The sequence below is a fragment of the Lonchura striata genome, chromosome 1 (genome assembly GCF_050655825.1).
Source record: "Lonchura striata isolate lonStrDom1 chromosome 1, ASM5065582v1, whole genome shotgun sequence".
Taxonomy (NCBI): Eukaryota; Metazoa; Chordata; class Aves; order Passeriformes; family Estrildidae; genus Lonchura; species Lonchura striata.
Window position 1 is genome coordinate 110,247,958 of NC_140703.1, and position 14,839 is coordinate 110,262,796.

Sequence of the window (14,839 nt, forward strand, 5' to 3'; positions counted from 1 at the left end):
GTAAGGTCAATAATAGAACTTGTTTTACGCCTGTGTATAAATCCACTCTATTCTAGACATCAGTTTACTGCTTCTCTTTCCATTTCATCACGGAAAATATAAAGATGCAGGGATTGACTTAAGCGTAATAAAGTAAAGTTCAGTGCTGAATGAATTGCTGCCTTCACACACACTGTGACTAAGTAATAAGACTGAGATGACTCAAGCCACAACTCATATTTTCATGGCTGATTTAACATTGCACAGATGTTATTTGCTTAACAATAGCAGAAGTATTTTTCCTTCATTCATTCTTTGGTTCAGATCTGTTTGGTTTCTTTGATCTGGCAAATGGATGCACTGAATTTTCTTTCCATTCTTGCCCTGGGAAATGTCATATTTTCTGGCTGAATACTCAGCCAGGAAGGTAAACCATATTTACCCAATGATGAGTGAAACAAAAGAAAAAGGTTGCCACCCGACTGTGTCATTCTACCCATTCCTTGCCTCCTGTTTGTAAAGAAATTATTGTAAACATGACAGATTCTCCTGAATCTTCTCTTAATATAGAAAAGATTCTTAGATATTTGTTTATTCCAAAGTATCTCTGAAGGAGTTAAATTATTTTATTGTTTTGTGGGCTCTCTAGGGAGCATAGGCTTATAGTCACAAATGAAGTGCCTGGTGTTCTCTCTACCTGTGGTTTGCTCTGCTCTTGATCCCCTGCCTGAATGGCTGCTGCATTTTTCCCACTTTGAAAAAATCAGCCCAGCTTGTTGGGGTGGCAGCCAGCAGTGTCTCTGGTGAGCTTCCTCTGGGCAGTGCTCTTCTCTGTTCCTGAGGGCTGTAACCTGACTGTGCAGTTCCATGAGCCTGAATTTCTACAGCAGGGAAACAGAAAATGTAATTTATTATTTGAAAAATGGGGTTTTGTGTGTGTGTGTGTTACTTTATGTTTTTTATCAGGGCTATAAAACAATCAGAGGGAGACCTGTAGAAGGAGCAATGTTTAATGAATGGTCTGGTTGTCAGTGCTGAGCTTAGTCCTAGATCTTTTATTTGTACAGTCAGGCAAGTTAATTTACTGCTTTCTTACACAGCAAGGTCTGCTCCATAGACTTAATGAGCTTTAACATTATTGCTTTAGTCTTTAAACACTCATGATTTTGGTTTTGAAACATTATTACAGTAATTGTAGCAATTAGATATAGCTTGCAGGCATTGCCTGTGGTTGCAGAGATCTGCAGTCCTGTAGGTAGGGGCACGACAGCTCTGCCAAGGCATTTCCAGATAGCTGGAATTGTGCCCAACCTAAAAAATGAACTGCTTCTGAATCCATTGTGTTTGTTTGATTAACAAATCTGACTTTTTCTAATTACTCTGAAGTCAAACACATTCATCCTACACCAGTTAGAAAGAAGTAGACACAAGGAATCATAATTTCAGCTTCTCTCTCAGCCTATATTCATTCCAGTCCACTGATACCAATTTGTGCTTTAAATGACTCTTCAAACATTGTTGCTGTCACTCAGACAGGATCCTTTCTTCATGACTTCCCAGCTGGTAAATCTCCCAGCTCTTACCTCTCAAGGTGTTTGAAGATTGCTCAAAGAATCTGCTTCCTGTTTACATTGCAATACTGACCAGAGCCCTCCCTCCGTCTAATCCATGTGCAGTTAACCAAGATCACGTTCAACAAGTGTGGCTTGGTTTTCCTTTCTTGCCAGTTGACTCTGGTGTCTTGACTGGCTCTCTCTCACCTTAAAAATTTGTTGATTTTGTGCAATGAGCATTTCCTGGTCCTTCAGTACCTGCTGACATCTGGTTTGCTCACCTGGGTGTGTGCCCTCAGCAAATACATTGCTGGGAAGTGCAGCTGGTTTTTCTTGCTCCTGTTCATGGCATTCTGCAAGCAGCATGCTTAAGTGAGAGCAGGAGAAACCAAGCTGGACACTACAGTTTCAGCATGGTAAGCTTTACATTATGTCTTCCTGCCATTTTATTAGAATTAACGTGGGCAGCCCTTCCCCTCCTTCCTCCATCATCGGCTTTTACATATGGCTGTGGGCCTCAGAAAAGAGAAAAATATCTGTGGATGTGGACTATGCTCTGCTGATGCCACCTTAGTTTTGACTTTTACTTCAGGCCCCCATGTGAATGAACTCAGCGTACAAAGGATTTGTGTGTTTTAAGCAGCACCTGAATGATATGTGCCTCTTTTCATTTGAGTGTTGAAGCTGTGTGCACTGGATTTAGATTCACCATGCTGTGATCTACAGTGCCAGCACTGAGCTGGGAGGTGGAGCCTGTGGCCTCCTGAAGCATAGGGAAGAGTCAATAATGCCATTAATCCTGTTCCTGCAGAGTTTCCAGCTGGGCTGTTGTACCTCATGCAGCTTTGGTTCAAGCAGTGATTGGTGCCTTGTCAGGAGATGATCTATCTCAGCTTCTTAAGTGGCAAAAACCAATTACAGTCACTACACTATACTGCATTCAGCTACTCTTATTAGGAATTTCCTTACTGTCACTGTTGAGGCAGGACGGGAATGAAGAGACTCTGACTCAGAAGGCTGTAACAGTAAAATTCCCCTTTATTTAAAATACACTGCTCTTTTATACAGAGCTTTGCAAGGATCAAATCTATTGGTTCTGAAGTGAAAACAACTTACACTATTGGTGCAGAGTGCTTGACGCACAGTGATAGAACTTAACTACAAACAATGTGAAAAACAAGAGAGATAAAGAATTATTTACATTCTTTCCCAGCTCTTTCCTAGGCCTCCGCCTGGATAGAAACTCTCAGTTTCTTTCTTTGACTGAATCTGAGACCCACACCTTACCAGTATGAAAACAGAGTTTATGCTTATCCTAAATACCCCCATGCTAGTAAATATATGTAGTGCAAACAATATTTCTCTGCTGGCAAAGAATTTCCTGTCAGCAGTAGGTGGAGGCTCTGCCACTCAAGCAATGTGAGGCAATGCTGAAGTTCCTGTGCCACTGCAGTCAGTGCATGTGGAAAATGTTGCCTCTGTTGCTGAGTCACTAAATTGTTCCAGGTCCTGGCTTCCAGCTAGGTAAACATCATGGTTCAGCCATGGAAGTGATTTCTTGCATCAGGCAATTTGATGGCAGAGCCATTGAAGAAAAGAGGATAATTTCTCTCCCTTCATCTTGCTTTCTTTCAGCTCTGACTCTAGAGAGCAGGATGCTTCTCCTCTGTCCCAGGAAGATGGAGGAGAGATGAAGCAAAAGTGTTTTGGGGTGCAGATGAGTGTTGTCTTGCTGGGCTTGGGAGGATGCCCATGGCAGGAACACTCATGGTCCCTGTGCCTGTGGTAACTGCAAATCTCACTGATTGAAATGGATTCACCATAATTCCTGTGACTCTGAACTGATGACCCTCAGGGAGGTTCAGTTTTGGGGGTGCTGTAATCACAAAAAACTGTGGCTAGAACTAGCAAAAATAAGTGGTGTGTTAAAGCTTTTTTTTTTTTCTTCTGCTTTTTTGTGTACTTTATTTTTAGCAATCCTTAATTATTTTGTCTTGGTAGGGTAAGCAAATGCTCTCTGGATAGACATGGTACCTGTGTTCAGTGGGTGCAGTTATATGCAGGATAAACTGTACCTTCTTATTAATTTTTGTCTAATTTTGCTGTCTTATGCTAATAAATGCATGTTATTTCTAATGTATCTTCCCACAACAATAGGTTCAGAGAGTAAAACTCCATTCTAGAGATACATTTCTCTGGGGGTAAGAGAAGTGGCAAAAGCATGGGGGATAGTCTTGAGCATCTTTTCTACCCTTCCCACAAGGCAAGGGATAACAACCACCTGCTTGAGAAGCTCACTTACATCCAGCCTGGGGATTATGTCACAGTAGAGCAGAGATGAAAGAAGTGTCTCCATCCTCTGCTCATCTGATATCAGATCTTTGCTTTACTCTGGTTTACGAAATTCATGTTCTCTCTACATATTGTATGTAGATTAGAACAAAGCCCATCCTTTTAGGGGAGGTTTGCATTTTTCCCAGTGTCCTAATTCACATTTTAGTGCTCCTCAAATGCTCATTATGTGACATCCTCACTCACTTTAGGATGAAAACAACTACATTTCCTAATCAGCCACAGGGCTGCTTAATAAAACATCACAAGTCTGTTAAAAGGAGCACTGTCACTTTTTAAAGGCTGGCTGACTGGTTTTGTTTTTAAGCCCTAGGTTGATTCACGATTTGGCTTTTGTCAGCTAATTTATTCTGGACCATTTAGAGAAAGAGCAAAAGTAGTTCAGGAAAGGAGAAGAGGAAATTTTCCTATTAAGTCTTAATTTGAAATGCAGGCCTGGTGTCTAATAATGTGTTGTCTAAAGCAGGGAAGTGGTAGATTATTAAAACCAGTATCTCTTTACTCAGTCTCCTTTCTAATAGAGCACATGTTGTGATGTCATTGTTCTCCTGTTTAACAGCTATATGTGCCACAGTGGTGCCCAGCACTTACCACAGAGGGCAGGGGGCCAGACCAGGAGATTTTCTTCCCTGGGGTGAGGGAGGTTTTGGCACATCTCGTACCAGCACAAGGCAGAATAAGCAGCAGTCTTTGGAGCTTCCATACAGACTCTGTCTGAGTGATGGAGGATGCAGGACCAAAGATTTTTTATTAGATGTTGTTCCTTAGGGATAAAGATACTTGCAGTGTCTTCAGTCCTAAAAGTTAGCCTGGCAAGGGTAATATTGTCCAAGAATTATAAAAGAGTTGGGAAAACCTGTTAGTTAACTGCTGCCACTACTTCAGCTAGCCTGGGGTACAGAATATTACCTAGGCAGAGCTCACGAGTGTAGCATGTTTAAGAGGAAGCCTGTCTGAGCAAAGAGGAGCTGCTCTTGAGGTATTTGCTGAAGTTGAATCAGGGAAGGAGTATCTGGTTAGGAAATAATATTTTTGAATGGCAATTTTATAGTACAGAAGAAAATCTGAAAGAGGAGGTGAGTCTGAATCTTACTGTCAATCATTTGGTAGGTCCATATGTGTTGGACAGGTGGCAGAGAAGAAAACTGGGCTGCTCCAGCATCAGTTCTGTCACTGCAGCCTGAACTCCAAACCTGCATTGCTGATGTGCTCAGTGTGCTGGAGCTGTTCCCCCACCAAAGCAATAAGATAATTGAAGAATGCTGCTTTTTAAGACCCTCATCGGTGAGGTTTTACATCTTGCTAATAATGAGTATGAGATCATTAAACAGGCAGCCATCCTGGCTCTGTAGGAAGATTCTATTGCTAATTGACAATGTATTTTAATCTACATAAAACTGGTTGAACACATAAGCAGGTACAATTTTATTTCCTGATAGCTGACAAATCCCTCTGTTAGGTGATAAGGACAGTTAAAATCCACAAGATTTTTTTGTCATAGATGTGACTGAAGGATAAATTCCAAGGAATGTCCAGTAAAAAACAGGAAGAAGTCCACACAAACCATTGTGAATTCAACTGCAGTTGATTATAGTCATTCTATAAGAATAGACTCTACTACAAACATATTTCTGTTAATGTGGGTAACATGAATGTAATTTATGTCTATCTATCCATCTCATAAACTTCATAATGCTCCACATTATTCTTTATGTTGCAAACTCTGACATAGTTTCGGTTGACTTTAAAACAAGACTGTAATGATTTCTAGTCGAGATTCACAGACTACACCATAATACAGTTGTCAGCATGAGATACCAGAATTTTGTTGAATAGACCAGTGTGTTTAGAAACTAAATGGAATGAATTTTCATCTGATTTACATCTGGCCAGGAGTGTGTAGCACTCTCTGAAATTTTGTCTGACATATCTGAGTTTGTGGTCTCATCAGTCTTACCAGTGCTTAGTTCTGCTCTGGGCTCTGTGTATTTGACCCTCCAGGTGGCAAATTCAATAACTGGATTCCCAATTATGGCTTTAGAAATTTTGGATGTCATGTGTGCCTCCCTGCACTGAGAGAAAATTCAAGGATCAGCAACACACTTAGTCAAAGGGAATATTTGAGGCTTTTTCTGGTCTGGTAGAAATACTAATCTCTTTAGAGTTAAAAGAAAAGCTGAAAAGAAATTACCAGATGTAAAGTTAACCTTACCAAGCAGTTTTTATCCTCCCTGAATTCCCAGTTCCAGAATATCTCACAAGGTAGAGTGCTCTTGGCAGCCTGCTTGCAGGGTTCTGCAACAGCCCTGCTTACCTGTAGCACATCATCAACCCAACAATGGGTTAATAAAGGGTCAGAGGTAGTTTTCAACACTTTTGTTGTCCTGAATTTCTAATTGTTTCATTCAGTCTTTCCCCTTTACCTCCTGGCTTTCCATTTCCAATAAAACCTAGTCTTTTTTTTCCCCATTTAAAACTAATAAGTGCCTTTGAGAATAATGCTTCATGTCACTCACACTGCCCCTGCAAGGAAAATCAGCAAACAGAATTTCAGAGCTCCTTGACCAGACAAACAATGACACTGTGAGATTTGTGCTGATGCCCCATGCTCCCCAGTCTGCTGATGTTAGGATCTCGTTGGGTTAAAAGTGCTTTCACCAGGCATTTTTCTAAGCAGTTCAAGGAAGAACCTGACCTTCTTGATAATAACAAAGAGCAGTTCACATATTGGATTTCTTAATTTTGCTTACAAGTAACTTGGTGTTATGGCATGAATAGAAACACCTTTTTCAAGAATGGAAGAACAAACTTAATGGTCCAGCATTGGGATTTTTGTGTGTGTGTGTGTGTTGTTTTTTCCTATTAAAATAAATGCAGAGGATAACAGTATTTTTTCCAATGTGGGTTTTTTTTTTTTTAATTACTTAGCTGTTGTATGTTTAAGACAGCAATCTAACAAAAAGTATTTGTTTATGGTTTACTTGTTTCCCATTTTTCAGTGATAAGAAGCTCAAAACTGGCACTCCTGATTTGTATTTCTGCCTTGCAATGACTTGTGTGCTTCAGTTTGTCTATCACCTTCCTGTCCTGTTTTCTTACTGATGATTTTTTTTTTACAATTTTTTACTCTTTTCTTAGGAAGTAACACCAAACTTTTATGCCAGTTGTGTGTAAGTAGCCCCTGAGACAGCCTCGTAAGTCTGTAGGCCATTCTTCAGTGGCTTCCAAACCATTGCTACATTTAGCTTTTGTCAAATTAGACTCTGATGGTAATTTCAAAATCACCTGTACAATTTGTTTTGACTTTCAGGTAGTTTGATATAAATATACCCAGTGACTTTGTGGCTCCAAACTGCAATTATTCAGGAAGCTGATTCTGCAGCTGTGGTGGATGCATCGCCCAGGACCCAAGGACCTTCAATAACCAGGAACATACATGACTGCCTTTCCCAAGGAAGAAACAAAGGATAAACCTTTATTTCTTATGTAGCTGGAAGGAAAAGCAATACAATCTTGACACCCAGTTAATTTAAAGAAGCATTTTTCAAAATACCTCTTGACTGTGAGGATCTTGTAACTCTGCTACAAACGTGCCTTTGGACTTGTGCAAATAAATCATTGGAGTATTGATTGGGCAAAGTGGTCATTGCTGGAGTGACTGTGGAAGGATCATGACAAAGCACTTGGAGATCATCAATTTGTCATTTTTGTTGGAACACGAAAGGGAAACAATATTGGGAGTATTGAAGAGAGATGAGTACTTGAAAAAAGTTGAAGATAAAAGAATCAGGTAACCCTTTTTGTTGTTGCTTTTGCATGTATGGTTGGTAGATGTTTTTGTGGTACCCACTGAACGTTTTCTGTATGCCTCATACAACGATGAGTGCTGTGAGATGACACAGGTAATTGTAAATTCAGATGTGTTAAAAAGAAAATTGCTTGCTAGTATGGTTCTCAGTAAACAAAAATCACGTCCATTGCTTCAAGACAAAACTATAAGAAAGATAACAAGTGCAAAAATATGCATCAGTGTATTTTAAATTTCAGATTGTGTAAATTTAGTCTGATTTGGCTGCATTTCCCCCTGTAAATGGAAAGTTTTAGTAAGGCTCTACCTCTGAGAGGAGCTGCACAGAGCCTGCCTTCAGAGCTGACTGAGGGACAGAAGTTTGGAAGGTGTCAGAGGGACAGAAAGTTGGCATCTGCCTGTGTTCAGGACTTCCTACAGCATGGGACAAATGCATGATGGTGTCCTTCTTTCTGTTGTGGGCCTTACAGAATAGGGAGGAGGGACACTTCATTTTTCAAATTACTTAGAATTATTAATAAATACAATTTGAAATCTCAGGTATTTGTCTCAAAAGTCACTGTTGGGAGAAGTAGAGTCTCAGAGTATTAATAGAGCCCATGTGTTCTTTTTCTACCCAGAAAAGTAAAAATCAAAGTTGAGAACAATGTGAGAAGGCAAGCTGAGTCAGCAGTTTTAGAAAGTTCATTTTGAGTTGGCTCAGCTAAGTATCAGTTCTGGAAAGGTCCCTTTGCTTTTCAAGGATGGTTTGGCTGCTTCATTTCACTTCCCCCCAGTTGCTCTTTTGAAGTTTCATCCAGTGCTGGTTCTGAGAGGCTTAGTGGGGATGGATGCAGCACTGGGTGTAGGTGAGGGTGTTGAATATAACAAGTGACAGAGGGGAAAATTCCAGCCTTTGCTGGTTTCTGTCCAGGAATCCCAAGGCCAGGCTGCATTGTTCTTCCCTTTGATTTTCTAAAAACATTTTAGGCATTGTGCAAAGAAATTTTAGAAATAAATTGCAAAGGTGTATGTTCAGCACCTTCAGAAGCTTCTACTGTTTAAAATCATTATTTGAAAATTAATGGAAATTTAATAATTTGAAAATGAATGGAAATGTAATTAATTTCCGTTATTTGGAAATCTATGCAGAGCTAGCCACAGGTTTTGAAAGCTTTTCTCTTTCAACTGAGCCCAGTCTGAGTGCAATGCCCCTGTTGGTGTGCAGCCCATTTACCTGGGGGAGCACAATGGCTCATCTGAAAGGAGGCGGTGAAAACTGGCTGCTTCTGCTGCTGCCAGACTGGAAAAAAAGGTGTTTCTTTTAGGTGTTGTAGGCAAATTAATCATTTTGTCTCCTTAATGGTTTGTGAGATGAAAAAGAAAACAGATGAAGCACTGTTTGTTCCAGAGCATTCTGCTCTGTTTATTAATAAAATAAAATTTTCAAATCAATTATTTTAGTTTCCTGAGGTGGTGGCCTTGGAAATGTATGATGTGCCAATAATCATCTGTCAAAGTCATCAGTATGGAGTGTATCAGATCACTGGATTCTTGAAGCCCCTCAAAGTTTTTTCTGCTATTGTAATTTCCCAAAATCCTGAGGTTTTGTGGGGTTTTCTGCTTAGTTTCATTTGATTAGCTTGCGGTTTCTTTTGTTGCTGGGGTTTTTTTTGTTTGTTTTTTTTTTTTTAAATATGATATCTTAACCCCCCAGATTTTCTGCTTCTTATGGCACTGCTGGAATTCATTCTGCCAAATCTGCTAAGTCTGGAAACTTGCAGCATCCCTGGAGGGGACAGTTCAGCACAGTTCGGGGAAGTGGCAGGTGGTATTAGCTTATCAGTATTTTGGTAAAAAAATACCCTAAGGAAATACTCAAAATCAAGCTAATCTGAAATAAAATGCTATTTAGAATAACTAATGATGCAATGTGGTGCTCATGCATACTTCTAGCACCTGTGTATGAACCAATGGGCTTTTGTATTTATTGTCATTACACCATACTTTGTCTGATAACAATGGAATGTGGTCTATAAAAGATTTCCAGAATATAAAATCTATAAAGAATTAGACAGTTAACTGCTTCCTATGAGACTTTTTAATTTTTCTTTCTCAGTACAATTTGGCAAGAATCTATAATCATGGCTTATAAGCACACTTCAGGGGAACATTTGTTCTCTTTAAAATTCCATTTGGTACAATCTGTTAAATACTTCATTGAAGTACTTTGCTGATGAGCAAGTCCCTTTTTCTTTATTTTGAAGGCATTTTCCACTCTGGGAAGATGCTTACTTGTACATTGTAGTGAGGAATTCTTATTATCCTGTTCCACTTTTTCTGATAACTGATTTTTTTTTTCCTCTTCCTATTAGTTTTCAAAAGGCCTTGTAACTTAAAAAGACCTTCCTATTCATTGTGAAAGCAAAGGTAAATGCGGGAGGATGTTCTAATAATAAAAATTGTTAAAGGTTGTTTTTACTATGGCTGCTTATACTCATTTTCTGGAGTGCAGGTGGCTTTTCTGGTGTTTTTGTCTGATGCACAATTATTTCACCCACATGAGAGAGAAACACAGAAGTCATCAAGTTCTTTTTCTGAGTTCTAGTTTTGATAATACGAATAACTTCCTCAATAAAGATTATGATTTATGTTCTTAAGTGTGCATCTTGCATGACTGGATGTTTTCTTTGAATATTGATTTGAAGCTGTTAATAGATTAGTTGTATAAAAAACCTACAGTGCTCTAAACATTTCTTTATAATGCTTTTGATGTCAGTTGAATTACCATCATTTTTTTAAAATTACTAAGATTATTTGAATAAAATAAGTAACTCTTAACTATTTTCTTAGGGTTTAAATTACAAAGTTCCTTTCCACTCTACATGGAGCACAGCTGTGAATGCTATGCTTTTGGAGGAGCTAGAGTAATAATGGCTGTGCTGAGAAAATTGCAGTTTTGTCCAAAAAAAAGGCTTTAATGGGTTCTTGTTTGAACCTCTCTGTCAGCATTTAGGTTGCCAGAGGTTGTGTAAGAATTGCACCAGCCCCAGATCTGTACTGACAAGGAAAGTTAGCATTCCTGTCTTTTCATCTGATTAAAATGACATCTTCTTATCAGTCCAAAGAGATCCATGGAAGCCATTTAGGGTGTTTAACTTCATTATAATACAGGAGAAATTGTTAGCAGGGATACCACCATGTGGTAGCTACAGGCAAGTACTTTAGATAAGCAGAAGTTTGAGGACTGGGAAGTGATTTATCTGTTGAGTATACATTTGGACTTGTTATAAACACAAAATGGTTGCAGGATAACATGTGTAACATGGTGCACGGGCTGTGTTCCTGTAAAACTGCTGATAAATATTTGAAGGAGAGTTAAAGCACATTGGCCATCTGTACCTGGAAGCTGCAAAGTTCCTGTCTGGCAGCCCTGACATGTGTGAGGTGTATTTAACACAGTTTAGCACATTGCTATTTTTTGAATCAGAGACTTTTCTATCAAGGGGAGTTACCATTGCCAGAGTTCAAAGGGAGGTGCCTGTTTTGTTGTCCTGTGCTCTTTGAGAACCACGATCCTGCAGTGCTGAAGGAATTTCTCATGGTGATTAATTTTCATATGCCGGGAGAATTTGTTTTAGTAAGGACTGGCAAGAAACCAACAGGGGATCTGTGTGGGTTTTGGGTTTTGGTTGGTGGGTTGGTTGGTTGGTTGGTTGGATTTTGTTTGTTTGGGTTTTTCCCAATCTTTCTTTCCAATATTTCCAATCAGTAGCTATTTTTATTTGAGAGGACGAGTAAGTTACCCAGAAAAAGTTTCATCCATGGAAGTTTGCCATCGTTATGATAGCACACAATTTCAGTTCCCATGCCTCCTTCTCTTTTTTTCACTGGGCTCTCTTTTATCACGCCTCATTCCAGATCTCTTTTTCTCTGCAAATTCATTCTTTGCTTGTTTCCTTGTGTTTTCATCAATGTGCCTCCTTATTTGGGTGCTCTTAACACAGTTTTTATCATCTTAATCTGCTACTTCAACAAAATGTGAAAACCAGTGCTTATTAAGTAAGTATAAAAAATGCTTCAGGTATTCATATTTTACAATTCGAGGAGACCTCAATGGAAGTTGGTGATAGCCCAGTCCTTTTTGTGAACTCTCAACAATATTTACTGTTATTTCCTGCAACTGTGTCAGACAGTGAAGGGAATCTGGCTGAATTTGGAGAAGGTACTGAGAATCAGTCTGGAAAGAAAATTGCCTTTATTTCTCATATTCAAGTATGTTAATGCCAGTTCCTGCAATAAAAAAAATTCTCTAGTTCCTAAGTTAGCAGCTGCACAGATACAGAACAAAGATATTTCTATTCATCTGTGCAAAAGCAATTCAATTTTTTTCCCTGCCAAACTCTTTAATTATAATTGACTGAGGGAGGGAGAGGGTTGACCTTTTTATTTTTAATTCAATTTTTTATGACCTGTTGAACTCTGGAAATTTAGAATGGCAAAATAAAATTAGGTATACTTGGATTATTCTGCTCTACATCTTCAGAGGAAAAAAGTTTTTGAAATGGGGAGAAAGAAGATCCAGGAAAAAAATGAAAATCAAACTCAGGAATTATGTATGCTATTACATTTAACAGTTTGTTTGGTTTTGATTTTTATTAGTAATAGAGAGGAGGTGAGGTAGAAAAAAAATCAAAATAAAATTTTCTAAAATCCTACTGAAATAGAAAAAAAAGCGTCCAAATTAGTCAGTTTGGTATTAAAGGTAAAGTTACCTAACTTAAAGCAAGTGGATAATGCTTACAGAGTTAAAGGAAATTATGGCATTTATTTAAGTGAATGGCTTGGGCAGAGAATGTCTTTCCTCTTGCAGCAGTATAGCTATTTTACTTTTAAGGGATAAATATTCTCTAGGGTAAAACTTACTTTTAATAAGAAATGGATCTGTTAAGGCTTCTCTTTGCTTCCTCTTTGCAGTGTTACAGGGTTTGAGAATATTTCATCTCCTGAGGCTGCATTTGTGAAGGAACAAGGACCTTTGCCTCATTGTTTCAGCATCCATAGGGAAGGACCTGACTTCTTTAGGGATTTCTGTGCTTCTGGCAACTGTGCCAGGAGCTGTGAATTCTGGAGTTGGTTTCTTTGGTTGGGATTTTTTTGTTTGGTTTTGATTCCTGTTTTTACATTGGCCTTTTAGGCCACCTTTGGAAAGGGTCAGGTTGACACATTCAGTGTTACTTGGAATCCTGGTTACAACAGAGCTCTTCTCCAATGTGCTTAACATATTTTCTCAGACAGTAGAGGAATCTTAATATAAATTCATAGTGTAGAAAAATGGCTACATATTCTGATATACTTGGCAGAATCAAATTTATTTTTAATAGCTGTCTTTCATCAAACAGCCATTGTAATAAAAGGTTTAGAAATTCCAATGAATTATAGGATTCTTTTTCTCAGAAGTCTATTAAATTAGCTTCTGCTGAGTTTTATTTTCCCTTTCATATTACTTCGAGAAGATTGATAAAGATTAATTATTGTTTAATATTTGTGATTAAAAATATCTAACTCCGTCTTTAAATGTATTCCTTTAAAATTATGGAGAGTGCAAATGTTAGACTGGCACAAGGAAATTGGGTGTTTATAATCCAGCTGGTTCCTGCCCTGGGAAATAAATGTAGTGGTAAGCCAGTGCAGCTACAGGCTGCACTTTTATCCCTTTTCAGTACAGTGAAAGAGTGCAGCTTGGCTGTGCTCGGTTAGGGATTTTATTATTATGATGGATTTTTTCAAATTACTCACCCACCTCCTCATGCTTTTCCTGGCCCTTGAGACAGTCCATTTTTTATTTTATGAAGATCTTAATATATTTGTTGCAGTCAATCAGAAATTCAGCTCAATAAATAATATGGGGAATGTCAAATGAGTGTTCATATCCAGTGCATCTGTCCTTGCACTCTTTGCTTCTTTTTTTAACTTTTCTTTCTTATTTGCTTAATTTAGTGGATTATCTGTGGTTTGATTTATTTTTTCTCAGTTCTCTGGAAGTCATCAGTGGCAATTTATATTAAAAAATAAGAAAACAAACACTTCTTAGAATTTCCATCATTAGGAGATCAGCTATCACCTGACTAGAATTTTAGATTGTGTTTCACACAAGCAGTGGAAAATACTGTTGCAATCACCACTACTGAAGAATAGGAATAATGTCTTTTTAATGTCACAAGAATATTGGTAAGTTTTTCAGGATGTTGATCTCTAAGCAAACTATTAAAAAAAATGCTCTGTTTATTGCTTTGGGCCTATAGACATTTCCCAATTTTAAATTGGGACTATTTAAAACAAATTTTTTGCTAACTAAGCACAAAAGTGCCTGAAAGTTGCAGTGGGGAGGGAGAAGGCTGGAGTGGAAGGAGTTCAGTGGAGGCTGTTCAGCATTAGACACCTGGAGCAGTGCATAGGACACAGGGATTATTGCCAAAAAGATGGCAACTGCCAACAACTGCAAGCCAAGTTCCTGAAATGCAATGGGTCATGATTAATTTAATTTTTTACAGTAAAAATAAGCCACTGGGGATAAATCTGTTATGAAAAATAAGCCTTTGCTTGTGCATACTATTCTAACCCTCATGAGATTTGAGGATTAACAATATTCATCTTCTGAGTTACTCTGACACTTGGGTAAGGATCAGGTGCTTGGTTTGCATGCAGATACTGAAGTGCCAAAAGAAACTGGAACTGAACTATTTGTGCCTCTTTAGTTCTGTGGTATGAGACTGACCAAATCTTTGCAAACCTTAATAAAAAATGAAAACACAGTTGTCTCTCAAAGACTCCCTGTTGAACATTCCTTGGTGGTTCTGCTATATAAAATGTCACAGTTTTGACAGGAAACCACGGAAAAAATGAGATAGAGAGAGAATGGCCAATGATCAGGTAAGAAGTGGTGGTCCAGTTTGGCAATCAAATTAGGTGAGATGAACAGGAGAACATTGTAATTGAGAAAATGGAGGCTAAAGGAATGCAGGGAAAGGTGTGGGTCTGCTGCTGGGTGGGATAGAGGATCCAGTGACAAAGCATGTGGAAAAGGCCAATGTGCACATCTTCTTGGCCTCAGTCCTCACAGGTCAGACAGGTTTTCTGGAATTCCAGCTCCTGATGTCATTGCAAA

General features: G+C 38.6%; 1 protein-coding gene across 7 annotated transcripts in view; it reads left to right on the forward strand.

Annotated features, from left to right (window-relative positions):
* SYTL5 (synaptotagmin like 5) overlaps positions 1–14,839 on the forward strand; it is an 86,579-nt gene that overhangs the window by 19,111 nt on the left and 52,629 nt on the right. For 6 of the 7 annotated variants that reach the window (XM_021553041.4, XM_021553038.4, XM_021553037.4 and 3 more), the window contains exon 2: positions 7,195–7,674. In XM_021553041.4, coding sequence (XP_021408716.2) covers positions 7,556–7,674 — 119 coding nt within the window. In that variant the 5' untranslated portion in view covers positions 7,195–7,555. Of the gene's footprint in view, positions 1–1,817; positions 1,949–7,194; positions 7,675–14,839 lie in introns of those variants that run through there. The other variant, XM_085585682.1, reaches the window with a different exon arrangement.